The sequence below is a fragment of the Ictidomys tridecemlineatus genome, chromosome 10 (assembly GCF_052094955.1).
Source record: "Ictidomys tridecemlineatus isolate mIctTri1 chromosome 10, mIctTri1.hap1, whole genome shotgun sequence".
NCBI lineage: Eukaryota > Metazoa > Chordata > Mammalia > Rodentia > Sciuridae > Ictidomys > Ictidomys tridecemlineatus.
The window spans coordinates 115,781,065-115,795,323 of NC_135486.1; the positions used below are offsets into that span (position 1 = coordinate 115,781,065).

Consider the following 14,259-nt stretch of genomic DNA (forward strand, 5'->3'; position numbering starts at 1 on the left):
AGGCAGTGGCAGTCTTGCCCTAATACTGCACTCTCAGCAATGAGGTCGATGGGAGAAGTTCTATGAGAAACCCAAAAGATAAAACAAACTACTAAAAAAACGGATGACAAGCCCAGGCAGGGGACTGGGAGTGAGAAGTCGGTGAGCACTAGGCAAGGCAGCCTACCCCTGACCCAGGAGAGACACTCCACTCTCGACCCCCAGCCTTACCCAACATTAAAAAACGGCGTGGAGAGAAGAGGCCACTTGCTCCTCTCCCATTTGGTCAACGGAGGGGTCAGGTGCAGAGCCGGGTGGTCCACACCCCACATAGCTGGCTGCAGGTCAGGGGGCTCCCTTGGGACAGCTCCCCTACTGCAGGCCTCAACCCCAAGCTGCCCACTCCTGGCCCTTCAAGGCCCTCCTGGCCCTCACAGGAACAAGGACTCAGTCCGTGAAGCAGCCTCCCAGCTCCTGGAGGAACTGCTCCACCCCCCTCCTCTGATGGGGGTGAGGCCAGGGCTTGGGGCCAAAGAATACATTCATGTGGCAAGGCAGGGAGCTGGGGCTTTCAGTATCACACCCAGGCCGTCCCCCAAAATGGCAGCGGTGGGGGAAGCTCCTCAGCAGGCCTGGATCTGAGTCCCACCGCCTGACAAGGCTGGCACTGACCGGCCCTTCCCATCTCCCATCAGACAGGGTGGCGGCAGCTGGGGCCGAGGCGACTTGTCCAATTTGTGCAACTTTCCCCCAAAGCAGCGAAGCCAAGGGGTGACTTTGGCCCCCATCCCGGACACCTGTGCCACAGTCACAGCAACAGGGAGCTGGTTCACAGCGGGTCCGGCAGGCGGGGCTCTGAGGGGGCCTCGATGTGCAAACTGCTGGCACCCCAGCTTCCAGTTACCCCAATGGCCCACCTCCTGGGGGCAGCAGGGTAAGTGCAGCCTTGGGGGTCAGGCAGACAGGTCCATGGGGCCTGTGCCCCACTGCCCCAAAATAACAGTGTGTTTTTCTTTCAGCCTCCTAACCTTTTTTTTTTTTTCATTATTTTTCATTTTTTTTAAAAAAAACAAAAACAAACAAAAAACTTCTGTGGACCTTCCATTGTCACACCCACTACCCCTCAAGGGGAAAGGTGTCTAGAGTCTAGTTTTTTAACGATATTTTTGTCCTCTCCTAACATTTTCTTCAAAGTCATTTAAAATTAAAAAAAGAGAAAAAAAAAAAAACCCTTCCCCCCCAATCTATAAAGTGCCTCGTGGTGGGTGAATTAAGGTGCATCGTGTGGTTTGTAACAAGTGCTGGGGACCCTGCCCCTGCTTCCTCCTCTGCTCCTTGCTGGGAGCCTGCAGGCTGGAGACCCGAGGGTCCAAGCTGCTGCTGCCGCCCCTGGCCTACAGCCCATGGGGCTGGTGGGATGGGCTGGTCAGTAGTCATCCACGCTCTCGATCTCACCAGAAGGTCCATGCAGGGAGTACCCTAAAGCCAGGGGAGAAGGGTTTGAGCTCCCCCAGACCCCTACAGGCCAGTATGGAGGAAGCAGACAAGAGCTCCTTCCTGGTCCTACCCACACTCACCCAAGATGCTGGGGTCCGAGTGCAGCATCAATGCCCGCCTCTTGGCTTTGCTGCCCTCCCCAGGGCCAAGTTTGGTGCTGTGGTTGGCCTGAAAGGCTGTCTGCAGAGAGGCACTGCTCAGCCACGCCTCCTAAAGCAGCGCATGGGAGGGAGTCACAAGTGCAATGGGCAACCCTTCCCTGCTCTCCCCTACCCAGACCTTACCTGCTGCTGCTGCTGCCGTTGCTGGCTGGCTTTCTGCTTGGCCCTCCGCTCCAGGAATTGTTTGGCAAATTCTTTGGCTTCCAGCGTGTCCCCCAGACAGGAACGGATATAATCATGGACGTCATAGGGGGATTCTACCTCCTTGAGGATCGCTACAGCCATGGGCACTATAGGGAAGGGTGGAACAATCAGGCCAGGTCCGAAGGCCCTAGACCCAGTGAAGCTGCCCAGGTGTACCTGCCATACCGTCCAGGCTGCCCGTGGTGCTCAGGGTGTGCAGCATCTGCTCACACCACTGGGTGAAGCCGTCCTGGGGCCTGGGGATGCCCTGTAACAGCTTCAGCAGCTTCTCTTCTTCCTCTGTCTTTTTGCGAACAGGCCGACCTGTCAGGTGGCTATAGGAGTCGCTGAAGCGAGAGGCGAATCTGGAGATTAGCTCAGGTGTTCAGCATTCTTCTACCCCACCCCAGCCCCACAGGCAGGGAGCCCACCTGAGAGATGGGCTGCTCCGGCTGTTCTTCAGGCCGAGGCTACGGGCCAGGCTCCCACTGCTCTTGAGGGTGTCCTCCCAGAGGCCCAAGCTGCCACCACTGCTGCCTCCACTCTTGTCTGGCCCGCCCCACAGTGGCCCAGCCTCAGATACCCACTGGTTCAGGGGGCCAGTGCCCAGGCCCCCAAGCTGCTGCAGATGGCAGGAAGTTAGGAGGCTCCAATAAGGGACCCAAGAAAGCTAGGCAGGGAGGCTTGTTAAGAGGCACAGGGACAAGGGACAAGGTGAGGGCTATGTTGAAGAGCCTCGAAATCAAATGAGGAACCAGGCCTTGGATAGGAGTCTGGGCTGTGACCCCCACCTCCCTGAATCACCCTGAACAGAGAGGTCCCCGTCTTTGGGGGAAGGGGCAACCACTTACCACACGGTGGTTGGGGGCCTGGGCCCGAGGCAGCTCCCGGGGTGTAGGCTGCTTGTGCAGCTGCCGCTCTCCCTCCAGCTGTAGCTCCAGCAGGGTCTTCATGGACAGACCCTGCTTGGCCAGGCCAGCCCAGAGCGGGGGTGGGGAGCTGGGTGCAGGGGGCACAGGGACAGCGGCTGCGGCTTGTTGCTGCTGCAGCAGCTTCAGCAACAGTTCCTGCTGCCGCACCTGGGCAGAGAAACAAGTGGGGTGAAGGTGGCTGATGGCAGCCAGTGGGGCCCAGACTGAGAGGGGCTGGGAGGGTGAGGACCTGCTTGCGCCGAAAGAGCTCCTCCTCCTCCTGCCTCCGCTTCTGCTCCTCTTGCTGCTGCTGGCGGCGCTTCTCCTCGCGGCGCTTGCGCTCCTCCTCCTCCCGCTTCGCCCTGAGCTCCACTTCTCTGCGCTCCTGGAACTGAGCCACGTCACACATCAGACAGGGGATGGGGCGGTCTCGGTACAGCCTCCACACCCAGCCCAGGCCTACTCACTTTATGTTGCAGCTGGAGTTGTTCTAGAATTGGACCCTGAGTCGAAGAGTTAATTGGTATGTCCCAAAGACTGGCCTCACCACCTGCAGGGGCAAAGGCAGCTTCACGGGTGCACTTGGGGCCCCTGCTTCTACCCAACCATGGCTCTTCAGCCACAAAAGGTGGACCAAACCGCACGAGGTAAGGACCTGGGTCCCCATCCCTGCCACAGGGGGAAGGTGGCACCCAAGGGAGGAGGAAAGGAGAAAAGGAGAGCCAACAGGCCACTCACCAGACTGTGATGAGGCTGAGGTATGTACATCCCAGAGGGAGCTTGAATCTGGCACCGACAAGGACCGGCTCATCGTCGGAAGCAGGTTCTGGTCCCCACCTCTGAGGAGCAAATCATGACTCAGGGCCCAACATCCACTTCTGGTCTGCCCACCTTCCCCTTTCGCACATCCCGAGGATTAAGGTACACACAGCCACCCAGACCTGGGGGGTTTGAGAGCCTGGAGCTGCTGCAGGAATGTCGTGAGCTGCTGCTGCGGCGGCGTCAGGTCCCCCATAGCTGCCTTTTCCCGGAGTGCGCACTGTGGGAGCTGGCGGCTATGGAGACAGGGCACATGTGGTGGGCCGCTCAGCCCTGCTGCCTGGCCAACCTCTGAGCCCCGGCAGGTCCCCCATACCTGCCAACCAGCTGAAGAAACTGCTGGTGCTGCAGCTGCTGGTACAAGGCTGCCGTGGCCAGCTCCTGCTGCTTCTTCAGGCGCTCCTGGTCCATGTTTCCCTGCAGGAGGGTGAGAGCAGGCCCAGCATGCACTGTGGCAGGGAGGACAGGCTCTTCTGGGCCCGCCCAGTACCACCAGCTCTCCGCTCCCACTGGCCCTCCCTGCAACCTGCAGAGGAAATGTGTGCTCACCAGCAGCGGGGGTGGGGAGGGCCCAGGGGCAAAGGGCACGCGGCCCCACATCTTGATCACCTCTCCTAGAGGCTGGAAGCCCTCATCACAGCCCCGCTTCACCAGCAATGACATGGAGAAGTAGCCAGCCTGGAACCACTCTGCCATCTCCTGGGTTGTAAAGGGGCCTGGCCCAAGAAAAGCCACTGGGGTCAGAGGACAAGCCAAAGACGCCCTGAGCAAGAAAATTCCCTGAGCAGCCCTCCCATCCCCCACAGCCACCTTGGATCTCCCCTTGTGGGTCCTTGTAGAACCACTTTCGGGCAGCGCCATGGCTGAGGGGGAGGGCAGTGGCAGCTGTGGAGTGGCGCAGGCCCTGGGTCTGCATAGCAGCCGTGAACTGTTCCTCCTCCAGAGAACTGTCCTGCAAGGAGGCCACCAGCTTTTCCGCTTCCTGGGAAGAGAAAAAGAGGCTGAGCTGCCTGATCACAGCCACAGGTCATGAATGAGGCAGGACAGAACTGAGAATGTGGGTATGATCTGAGACAGGGACAGATGAAACAACTGTACTGAGCCCCTACGGGGGAGAATCCCTGGGGCTCTGTCAGGCACCCTCCACACCTGCTGCAGGTGCTTCAAGCCTTCTTCATCCTCCAGATCTCCAGGTGGAGCAGGGGGTGAGGCCACCCCAGGACTCAGCTGAACTCCCCTCAGCTCATCTCCTAGGGATGAAGGAAGAAAAGTGAAAGAGGGTGCAGTGAAGGGGACAGACACTTCTCTATCCACCCTCCAAGAAAACAGGTTCTTGCTATATCTCTTCTCAATATCAGTGCCTTATGCACCCTCCCACAGGTGGGGTGAGCCTTCTCCCCCAGCCCCAGCCCACAAAAAGCCCCATCTGTCTACCTTCAGCTGTGGGGAGCTCTTTCTCCACAGTTTCCTCACCATCCCCATTCGTCCCCCAGAGTGGGCCCAAGGTGGACAGTGGGGATGAGGAACTGGACTTCTCCTCCTGAGGAGGCAGTGGGGTTAGTTCCTTCCCACCTAAAAGAGAAGGGTGATTATAAGGAATTAAAACCAAGATGCAGAAGGCCCTGCACAGGAGGCCGTGCAAACCCACCAGCTGTGGCAGCACTGAGCACAAGGGACTCACTGTGTATTCCAACTCCCTGTCCTGCAGGGTGGGACATCAGCAGGTCCCATAAGGCTGTGTGAGTACATGTATATGATGCCAGAGATCTATCTACCTGTGTACTCTGCTGAGCCTCCCAGGGATTTCAAATGTCAATGATCCTACTTTATTTTTACTTGATTTGCTACCTTTTAGCATAACCCTGCTGCTTTGGAGTCCCTCCCTAGATCCAAGCTCTTGTTTCGCTTATGTTTTTAAGAAGCCCAACCCTATATGTGGGCAAGTACACAGCCCAATGACAGACCTCTCTGGCAGCCTGGCCCCAGCCCAAGGCTCTTCAGCCTCCCCATCATGGTTCTGCAGTCTTACCTGCCTCAGGTCCGTCCTCATCCAGCCTTTCTGAAGGTTCTTCCTCCTCTTCCTCCAGGCCCTGGAAATCCAGTTCCTGCTCCTCTGGAATGGGCTCCTTGGGGCCCTTCTGTGTGGGAAAGGGAGAGTGCACGTCAGTGGAGGGAGCCAGGAGACCCTGCAGGCAGGCTCCACCCTCCTCTGATCACTCTTCCCCTTGCCTCCTCACAGGTACCTTGAGAGGCAAGAAGGCCCCAGAGGCATCGAAGGTGCCCATTTCTTCATCCTCATCATCCAGGCACCACTCCGGGAGCCCATCCTTGTCGTCATCAAAGCCATCAGGTCCACGGCACCTCCGGAGGTGAGAGCTGCCTCCCCCACCCCGCCCCTCCTCTTCACCACACCCTCCTCGCTCCCCACGCAAATCAAATTCAAACTTTCTACGCCGTTCCCCATGTTCCCGCCAGCCAGCAGAGCGGGGGCCACCATCTGGGGGAAAGTTGGAGAAGGAAAATCAGCCACCGATTCAAACGAGGACTTCCCCTCCTTTGCCATTTAAAGGATACCCCAGGAACCAATGCCTCTCCAGGACTGCTTCCCGCTCAACCCCACCTGAGCAAGCTTTCATATTCTCTCTCTTGGCAAGAGGAGCCCACCCTCAAGGGACAACCGCTGAACTCCACAGTGCCACCTTGCCCAGTCTCACCAGGGCTGGTGGAGCGCCAGCGATCTCCATCTCGCCGGGGTCCTGCCCCTAGTCTCCAGCTGCCCTCCTCCTCCTCCTCTTGCTCCTCTCGCAGGGAACGCCAGTTCTCACTATCTGAGCGAGCATGCTCCTTCCGTGGGCCAGTCCCACCCTCCTCGAATGCAGATCGGGCTGGGGGCAAGGACAGACACGCCATTGCAGTCTCTGGAAGACTCTTGCTAGACCCTGCTCCAGGTCCTCCTGCCTCCATCACTGCTCCTGGTAACTCCCCACCAGGGTCACCCATCTCAAGCCCACCACCTCGCTGCCATGCCTACCACTCTCATACCTCCATCCCTCCTTGCCGACTTCTCAAACCGCCTCTCACCTCTGCAGGAGAGAAAGGTATTAGTCAGAAACAGCCCAACTGCCCCTCCCCACCCTGTGGAGTACTGCACACCTTGTCCACTCTGCCTGAGGAGGAAGGGACACAGAACTAGGGAGAACAAGCTGAGGAGCAGGAGCACAGAGAAGGTGACAGGAGCAAAAAGCTCCTCAAGCACAAGGAGGACAGGGCTGCTTAGGTCCAGAAGGTTGAAGGGCACAGAGGGCTCTGAAGAGGGCTCAGATGGTGTTTCTGGTCACTGTCTGCTGACAAAAACCCAAGCCTCCCTCCCCAGGAAACTGCCCAGCCTAAGGCTCCGCCCAGCTCTGTCTCTGAGCCACCTCTTTCCAGTCCCACCTGTCATCCCAGCTCTGGCTTCGCTGGATCTCCCGGGGACTTCGCCCAAAGGCCCCCTCGCCTTCCTCAATGCTTCTTTGGTAAAAGCAACTGTCACCACGGCCACGGCCTGGAGAAGGATGCAGCACACTTGGGTATAAAACGCGCCAGGATCCTCTCTCCACACCCTTAGAACCACAGGCCCGACTGTGCCCACCCCTGAACATGGAGGCACCCCTCTACCTCTGCTCCGCGTGCTGCCCCTGCCACGGGAGGTGCCAGCCAGGGGGGGGCCAGCCCCTTTCCCCATCAGCCTCAGCACAGCCACACTGTTCACTGACAGGGAGAAGTTTCTCTGAGGAGGGAGCCAGGGGCGGGAATGAGGACCCAGGAGCCCGACCACCGCCCATATTCCCAACTCCAGCCCCCAACCCAGGCTCCTATTGCCTCAGCCCCTGGCCAGGCCCCACCTGCTCCTCCTCAGTCAGAGGCTCCAGGGCCAGGGGCTGCAGTGGCTCCTCCTGTAACACGGCAGCAAACTCTTTGTCCTGCAATTCCTCAGGGACCTGTCAGTGGGAGTAGAAAGGCCAAGCTACCACATGCCCCAGGGCCCTTGCATGAGCCAAGTGAACAGGGAGCTACACACCCCGGCTACCCCACCTTGTTCTCCTTGACATAGAGGGCCAACATCTCCTCTCGCCCGTAGCGGTAGTCAGCCAGCTTGTATTTGGGCATAGCAGGGGATGGGGGTGGGGAGGCCACGCTGCCTCCGCTGGAAAGGGCCCTCAGCCTAGAATAGGCACAGAAGGGAAGCAGAGAGACCAGGGTCCAAGCAGCCCTAGACCTCTTCCCCAGCTGTTCCACACAAGCCGCTGCACCCATTGACTCACCACTCAGGCCCAAAGTTGAGCGTCTCTGCTGCCATTGTGGAGCTGGGGTTGCTTCCCAGGGGCTGGGAATTAGCAGAGGAGAGAGGATCCAAAATGCACTGTCCAAATACCTATGGGGTCACAGGCACAGAGAACATGAGACAGGCACAGAGCTTCTGCAACTTGGCCATTGGTCCCACCCTTCTTAGGCACTGCACTGGGCCTAAGGCCAGTGGGTGGGTCACTTGGGCTGGGAAAGGATTCACCTAAGCCAGCCCTGTGGCCACTCACACCATGAGCTAAACGAGGCTGAGTCAGGGTGGGGGACAGACCGAGAAGAGTGAGGAAACCAGGAAGCTAGAGGCCTTTCTGCCTCGCAGGGCACCCTCCCACAGCCCAACACTCACCTGGCGGCCTTGTCCTAGGGAGCAGTTCGGGTGCTGGGCTCTCTTCAGGCCAGTACAGAGTGAACTATTGTCCCCAAGCCACTGGCTAATGGTCTGGCCTTAATAGTGCCCGGGAGGGACCTTCACAATTAGGAAAGATCCTTAAAGAGAAGTGAGGGTTAAGTGTGCATGTGGGTCACATGGCACCCCTGCCATCTGCCCTACACAACTAGAGAGACCCTATTCATAGGCAGGACACAAGGTAGATGCCAAGGTATGGCTGAGAACAATGCCAGGCCTAGTCTCAGGTCATCAGCACTTTCATCAGGAGGCTGAGACGAGGTGTGGCACAGAATTCAATAAGGAGGTAGACTACAATCAGTAGTCCTTCAAGGACAGACATTAGGGTTGGCTGCTCCAACACTAGAATCCAGGGCCTGGGTCTGTGGAGAAACCCAGCAAAAAAGGGTTCTTACAGGGCCAAAGATGGGCCCACACTGCAGGTTCCGGGTAGGAAAGCCTGGCCATGGCATCCCCAGGCTGGTTGCTTATTTATTTTGGTGCTAGGGATCAAAGCCAGAAGAGCTCTACCACTGAGCTACGTCCCCAGCCGCCTTTTGATAATTTTGAGATGGGATCTCATTGAACTCCCCAAGTGGCCACAACTGTGCAGCCTCCTGCCTCAGTCTTTGGAGTTGCTGGGTGGCAGGTGTCACCCCAGGGCCAGTTTACCAAGAGGAAGGACACACCCAGACCTCTCCTCCAGATCAAGAACAGCTATTCAAACAAAAAGTCAAGGTGGGAACGACATTCTCATAGGTGCTGGAAGAAGGTGCCTCACCATGAAGTGGAAAGCAAGGCAGAGTCACCGAGGCCGATAGGAGAGGTGGCAGCAGCAATCAATTCCTCTAAGGAACAATGGAGGAGACTCGAGAGAGAGGGCTCATCCCTGGTGAGACTGGAGCAAAAGATGAAGGCCAGGCAGTGTCCAGGGCTATTCAAGGGCTTCCGTCACTGGCTGGGAGGAAGGCTGGGCCAGAGCACCTCTGCAGGGCCCATCCACTCCGGGATGCCAGGAGCCTAGGAGGAAGGAGGAAGAGGGTTCCACCAGAGCCTAGGAGAAAGGCTCTCTCAGACATGGGGGTCACCCAGAGTCAGTATCCCTGCTCTAGGTCTAGAGCATGACATGGTGCCCACAGACACCTTGACTGGCGAGGTTCCCAGCCTGTGCACCTCCTCCATGAGAGCCTCTGCTGACACTGCTGGCAACAGTAGCCCTGCCAGGCATAGAAGTCAGAGAACTTATTGATAGGTCGAAAGCTCTCTTGTCCACTGTGTTCAAGAAGGCCTCCACGGCCCATAGAGGAGGGCTCATCTTTCTACACTTCAACCCTAAAGTGACTTGGCAACTGAATGGCCTTAAGGATGTGATGCTAAGTGAAACAAGCCAGTCACAAAAAGACAAACACCATAGGAATCCTCTTACTCGAGGTACCAGGTGACTCAAAGTCATGGGTGGAGAGTCGTCTGGGAGATGCTAGTGTGAGGGTAGGAGGAGGGGAATTGCTGCACACATCCAGGGTTTCAGCAGAGGACGAGGAAAAAGTTCTGACATGATTGGTGGCTCCTGGACACTACGAACAGACTTCCCGCCACAGAGCTGTATGCTGAAAAACATGACTACAGCAGCAAATTTTCTATAAATTTAGAAAACAAGCCAGGAGCAGTGGTGCGTGCCTGTAATCACAGCCACTTGGGAGACAGAAGCAGGAGGATCGAAAGTTTGAGACCAGCTTCAGCAACTTGGTAAGATCCTGTCTTAAAATAAGAAATAAAAAGGGCTGAACATGTGGCTCTGATTAAACATCCCTGGTACAAAAAAAGAAAAAGAAAAAAAAAAAAAGCTTTAGTGGCACTAGGGTGTAGCTTAGTGGTAGAGCACATGCTTAGCATGCACAAGGCCTGGGTTCAATCCCCAACTCAAAAAAAAAAAAAAAAAAAAGCTTCAAGAAAAATATTCCATACTCCTTCAAATAAGACTCAGGAAAAGCAGTTTTGAGGGGCTGGGGATGTGGCTCAAGTGGTAGCGCGCTCGCCTGGCATGCGTGCTGCCCGGGTTCGATCCCCAGCACCACATACCAACAAAGATGTTGTGTCCGCCGAAAACTAAAAAAAAAAAAAAAATAAATATTAAAAATTCTCTCTCTCTTCTCTCACTCTCTCTTTAAAAAAAAAAAAAAGAAAGAAAAGCAGTTTTGAGCCTTCTCAGATCATTCTTTCTAGTGGGATAGACACTACTTTGGGGACACAAAAGGGCTGCTGGGTAGAGAGGGGAGGAGCCTCACCCCTGCTTCCGGCAGGCTATCCTGGTGGGAAGAAACAACAATCAAAGGCAAAATGGGAAGAGCAGGGCCACTGCAGAGGCGGGAGAGTGGGAGCAAGGAGGCAAAGCCCAGGAGCCTGAGCCTGTGCCTTCCTGGGGTAAAAATAAGGAGAAAGAGGGTAACTCTCTGGGCCCAGTGAGAGAAGGGCCTGGTGCCAGGGAGTGCCTGGCCCTTTCTTCAGCCTGAAGGGACCAGAGAAGCAGTACAAGGCCACTACTCCCAGAAGGCAGGCCTCAGCCACACCCACTGCCTGGAAGCCAAGGGGTCTTGACTAGAGCGCTGTGGTCCCCAGGGGAATTTCAGCAGTGGATGGGAACATTTAGGGCTGTCTCAACTGGGCAGAGGGGCACTACTGGAATCTAGTGGGTAGACGCCAGCGATGCTACCGGACGCCCTACAATGCACAGGAGAGCCCCCACAACAAAAAAGTCCAAAATATCAACAGTGCTGAGCTGAGAAACCCTGCTCTACCAGGGGCCCAAGCAGCCACTACTCAGTGTTTACAGAAGATGCAAGACAAGGAAAACCTAAGTACACGCATTTGTCTCCAGCTCTGAACAGCAGGAAAATGACTCCCTAATTACACTGTCCCATGAGAGAAATCTGAAGACCTGCCAGTAGGAAAATCCCTGAGAAAAGGATGAAAAAATAACCCTTGGTTTGCCCATCACACCCTCCCAAAATCAAGTACTTGGATCTCTGAGGAAGAAGAGGGCGAGAGGAGGCAAACCAGGGCTAGGAACTGTATCCTCTCCCTGGCTGCTTGAGCGGGAGTCAGAGGCCCACTGCAGTTTGCCTCTGCCCCAGCCTTAGCCTCTGGCTACATCCTCACCCCTTCTTTCAGACCTCAGCGAACCCTCACTTCGCTAGCAGCTGAATTATCACTATTAATCGGCTGCCACCTGCTGGAGACAAGGGGTGAGGGCACAGACTAGTCCTGGGAGCTCCCAACTGGCTTCAGGGACCCGGAATCTGTTCTGAGGGGTTCAGAACTCACAGAAGTAAACAATGTAGAGAAGAGGTTGGCCCAGCGCACACTAAGTTGAGAGCATTATTTCCTTACTCCATCACCCCTAAAATTAGTTCCAATCCAAAGTGATGTGCCTTGGCACTGCTCCGTAGGTACCACGTTAACAGAGGCAGAATCCCAACTGCTTCAGCATTTGGAGCAACTAACTGCCCAGTCCCAAGCTGTAGGAGGTGACTCGGCCCTTTCCCAGGATGGAAACATCCTGGGTGCGTAGTGGGACAAGGATTCTGAAGCTTAGAAGGGCTGCAAACCCAAATTCTTTTGGGCTGGTCAGTTATCCCAGCACTCTCCTCTCTATGCCACGTGACAAACGCCACCAACACTTGGCAACTATTTACTAGTTAACAGTTTTCAAAGCACTTTCACTTTACCTCATTTGATCCCTTCTGCCCACTTGCCCAGCCTGGGGCTCTAGCCAGGGAAAACAAGGAAGGGGAGTTGCACCTGCCCCATCAGGGCACCCCAAAGCTTCATGCTATCCAGGACTGGAGAAGGTGCAAACGGTGGCAGTAGCCATCCCAAACACTCAGGCTTTCTGTGAGAATCTGAAACCATTTTAAATTTCTTCTTCAACTTTTAAATCCTTCTTTTCCCCATTTCTTCTCCAAGGTAGGGCTATCTTTCTATCCCCAACTCCAACCTCAGATGTAAAGGCCAGGGCAAACTGGGGTCCCTGATCTAAAAAGTCACACACAACACTAATATGTCCACTGGCTGATAAAGCCAGTTCAGAAGCCTAAGCACACAATCCACTTGACCATAATCACCATCTGGGACCCACAAGGCCACTGGTCCCCAGGCAATGGTGGGAACATAAAGTCCAGATCTGCTCCAACTCCTTCCCAACTGGAGGACCAAGACCTACAATCTAGGAGGTACAGGTGGAGCTGGGGTGGAGAGACTGGGCTGGGGCTGCAAGAACAGTGAGAGGAGCAGGAGCCAGAGACCAAACTCCCACTTGTAAGCAGCAAAGTGGAGCAGCTTACTGGCCCATGGCACTGGGGGGGATGAGGGAAGCTAACATGACAGCTCACAGGGGCTGTGGAGAGGCTGCCTGCAGGGTGAAGATCTTTGGGAAAGCAGTTCTGTGAGAAGCAGGGGTAGGGGGGTCGCCTGGAGTAGGTGGAGGAAAGATGAGGCCAATTAGTACTTATTTAGCATCTCTCAGAGCCCAGCACTAGAACAGATCTGGAAGTTGACTGGGAATTGTAGTTACCACCGGGTTGGAAGAAAGAGAGACGAAGGTCCCATTAAAGTTACTTGCAAAAAAAAAAAAAGGAAAAGGCAAAGTGTGAGGGGCTGTGACCAGGGAGCTGCTGCACTGAGGACATGGGCTGGGAAGGGCCTGGCCTGGTGACGGAGACTAGTGTCGGTGCAAAGGCAGGTGTTTCACCCGACCAGGCGACCGGAGGAAGGGGACCCCAATGACCAAGCACTAAGGTGGCAGCCTGAAATGCAGGAAACGTAGGTGATGAGCCAGGCTAAGTGGTTGGGCGGAGGGGAAGCTCCCATGTTGGCCAAAGTGCTGCAACGCTTTGGACTTGAAGACCCTCGAGGCCCCGCTCGTTCCGAGGAGAACCCGGCGGCACGTTGGGGACACCTCGAGGGAGCGCGGGGCGCGCACACAACCAGCAGGGGCCCGGCCAGAACCGGGCATTCGGCCCCGGCGGGCGGGATCCCGGAGGGGCGACCGTTAGGAGCGCGGGGGTGGGCAGGCGCGGGCCGGGCCAGAGGACGGCGTGCCCTTCAGGGAGGGGCGCCAGGTGCGCGGGGCGCGCGCGGGGGACGGCCGCCCGCTGGGAGCCGGCCTCCGGGGCCCCGCCGAGGTCGGCCCGCTCCCGAGGAGGGTCTGGCCGCGGGGAGGGGCGAAGAGGGCCGCGGTGCCGGCGGCCTGGGGGAGGGCCGGGGCTGGGGCCGTGCCGGTGGCCCGCGCGCTGGCTCAAGCTCCCGCAGGCTCCGCGGCCGCCGCGGCGTCGGGGGCGGGCCTGCCCGGGCCGGGCTGCGGGCCGGGGTCCGCGGGGCCGCCGAGCGCTTACCGCGGGCGGCGGCGGGCGGGCGGCGCGAGGGTCCGGTCCCGGGCGTTGGCGACGCGGCGACGGCGGCGGCGGCGGCGCGCGGCGGGCCGGGGGGGGGCGGCGGCGGCGGGGGAGGGGGCGCTGGCGCTCCCGCGGCGGCCGCTCCTCTGTTTGTGTTTGTAGCAAGATGGCTGCCCGCCTCGCACCACGTGACGCGGACGCGGGGCCGCGGGGCCGCCCCCTCCAGCGCCGCCGCGGCCGCCGCCGCCGCCCTCGCCCTCCGCGGCCCCGGCCCGCTCGGACCTGCTGCCCGGCCTCGCGCGGCGAGCCCAACGGGCCACGGCCCGGACGCCCGCCGCCCCCGGCCCCCCCGGCACGTGACCCGGGAGTCCCGCTCGTCACGTGACGCGGGCCCGCGGCGAGCGGTGGAGTCGGGGGTCCCTCGGGTGCGTCTTGGGCCGCCCGCGGGCCCCCCGGGACCAGGGCAGCGGCTCGCGACGACGCCGACTTCTCCCGTCTGTCCGGCCTCCTGCGGGAAGCCCGCCTGGGTTGCAGGAGACAAAAACACAATCAGAAGCGTTCCTCAAACGTCGCGGGCTGTAGGAAAGGAG

The 14,259-nt window shown here is 57.9% G+C and overlaps 1 protein-coding gene across 6 annotated transcripts; it reads right to left on the reverse strand.

Annotated features, from left to right (window-relative positions):
• Positions 1-1,161: 1,161 nt before the first annotated feature.
• On the reverse strand, positions 1,162-13,863 carry Gigyf1 (GRB10 interacting GYF protein 1). 6 transcript variants are annotated; one of them, XM_078023809.1, is made up of 27 exons: positions 13,670-13,863; positions 9,061-9,299; positions 8,241-8,380; positions 7,855-7,964; positions 7,625-7,754; positions 7,435-7,530; positions 7,208-7,319; positions 6,986-7,094; positions 6,593-6,633; positions 6,265-6,435; positions 5,794-6,047; positions 5,580-5,688; positions 4,985-5,122; positions 4,700-4,800; positions 4,361-4,532; positions 4,100-4,266; positions 3,867-3,967; positions 3,673-3,786; positions 3,470-3,570; positions 3,199-3,281; positions 2,982-3,116; positions 2,672-2,899; positions 2,252-2,442; positions 2,007-2,167; positions 1,761-1,927; positions 1,557-1,686; positions 1,162-1,458 (listed from the first exon to the last, which is right to left on the reverse strand). In XM_078023809.1, the coding sequence occupies exons 4-27, from the start codon at positions 7,887-7,889 to the stop codon at positions 1,406-1,408; spliced, it is 3,099 nt and encodes a 1,032-aa protein (XP_077879935.1). In that variant the 5' UTR covers positions 7,890-7,964; positions 8,241-8,380; positions 9,061-9,299; positions 13,670-13,863; the 3' UTR covers positions 1,162-1,405. The 6 variants fall into 6 exon arrangements, with proteins under 6 accessions (XP_077879935.1, XP_077879936.1, XP_077879934.1 ...); XM_078023810.1 differs by having other exon boundaries at positions 1,557-1,656; positions 2,982-3,122; XM_078023808.1 differs by having other exon boundaries at positions 2,982-3,122; positions 13,670-13,859.
• Positions 13,864-14,259: the final 396 nt, after the last annotated feature.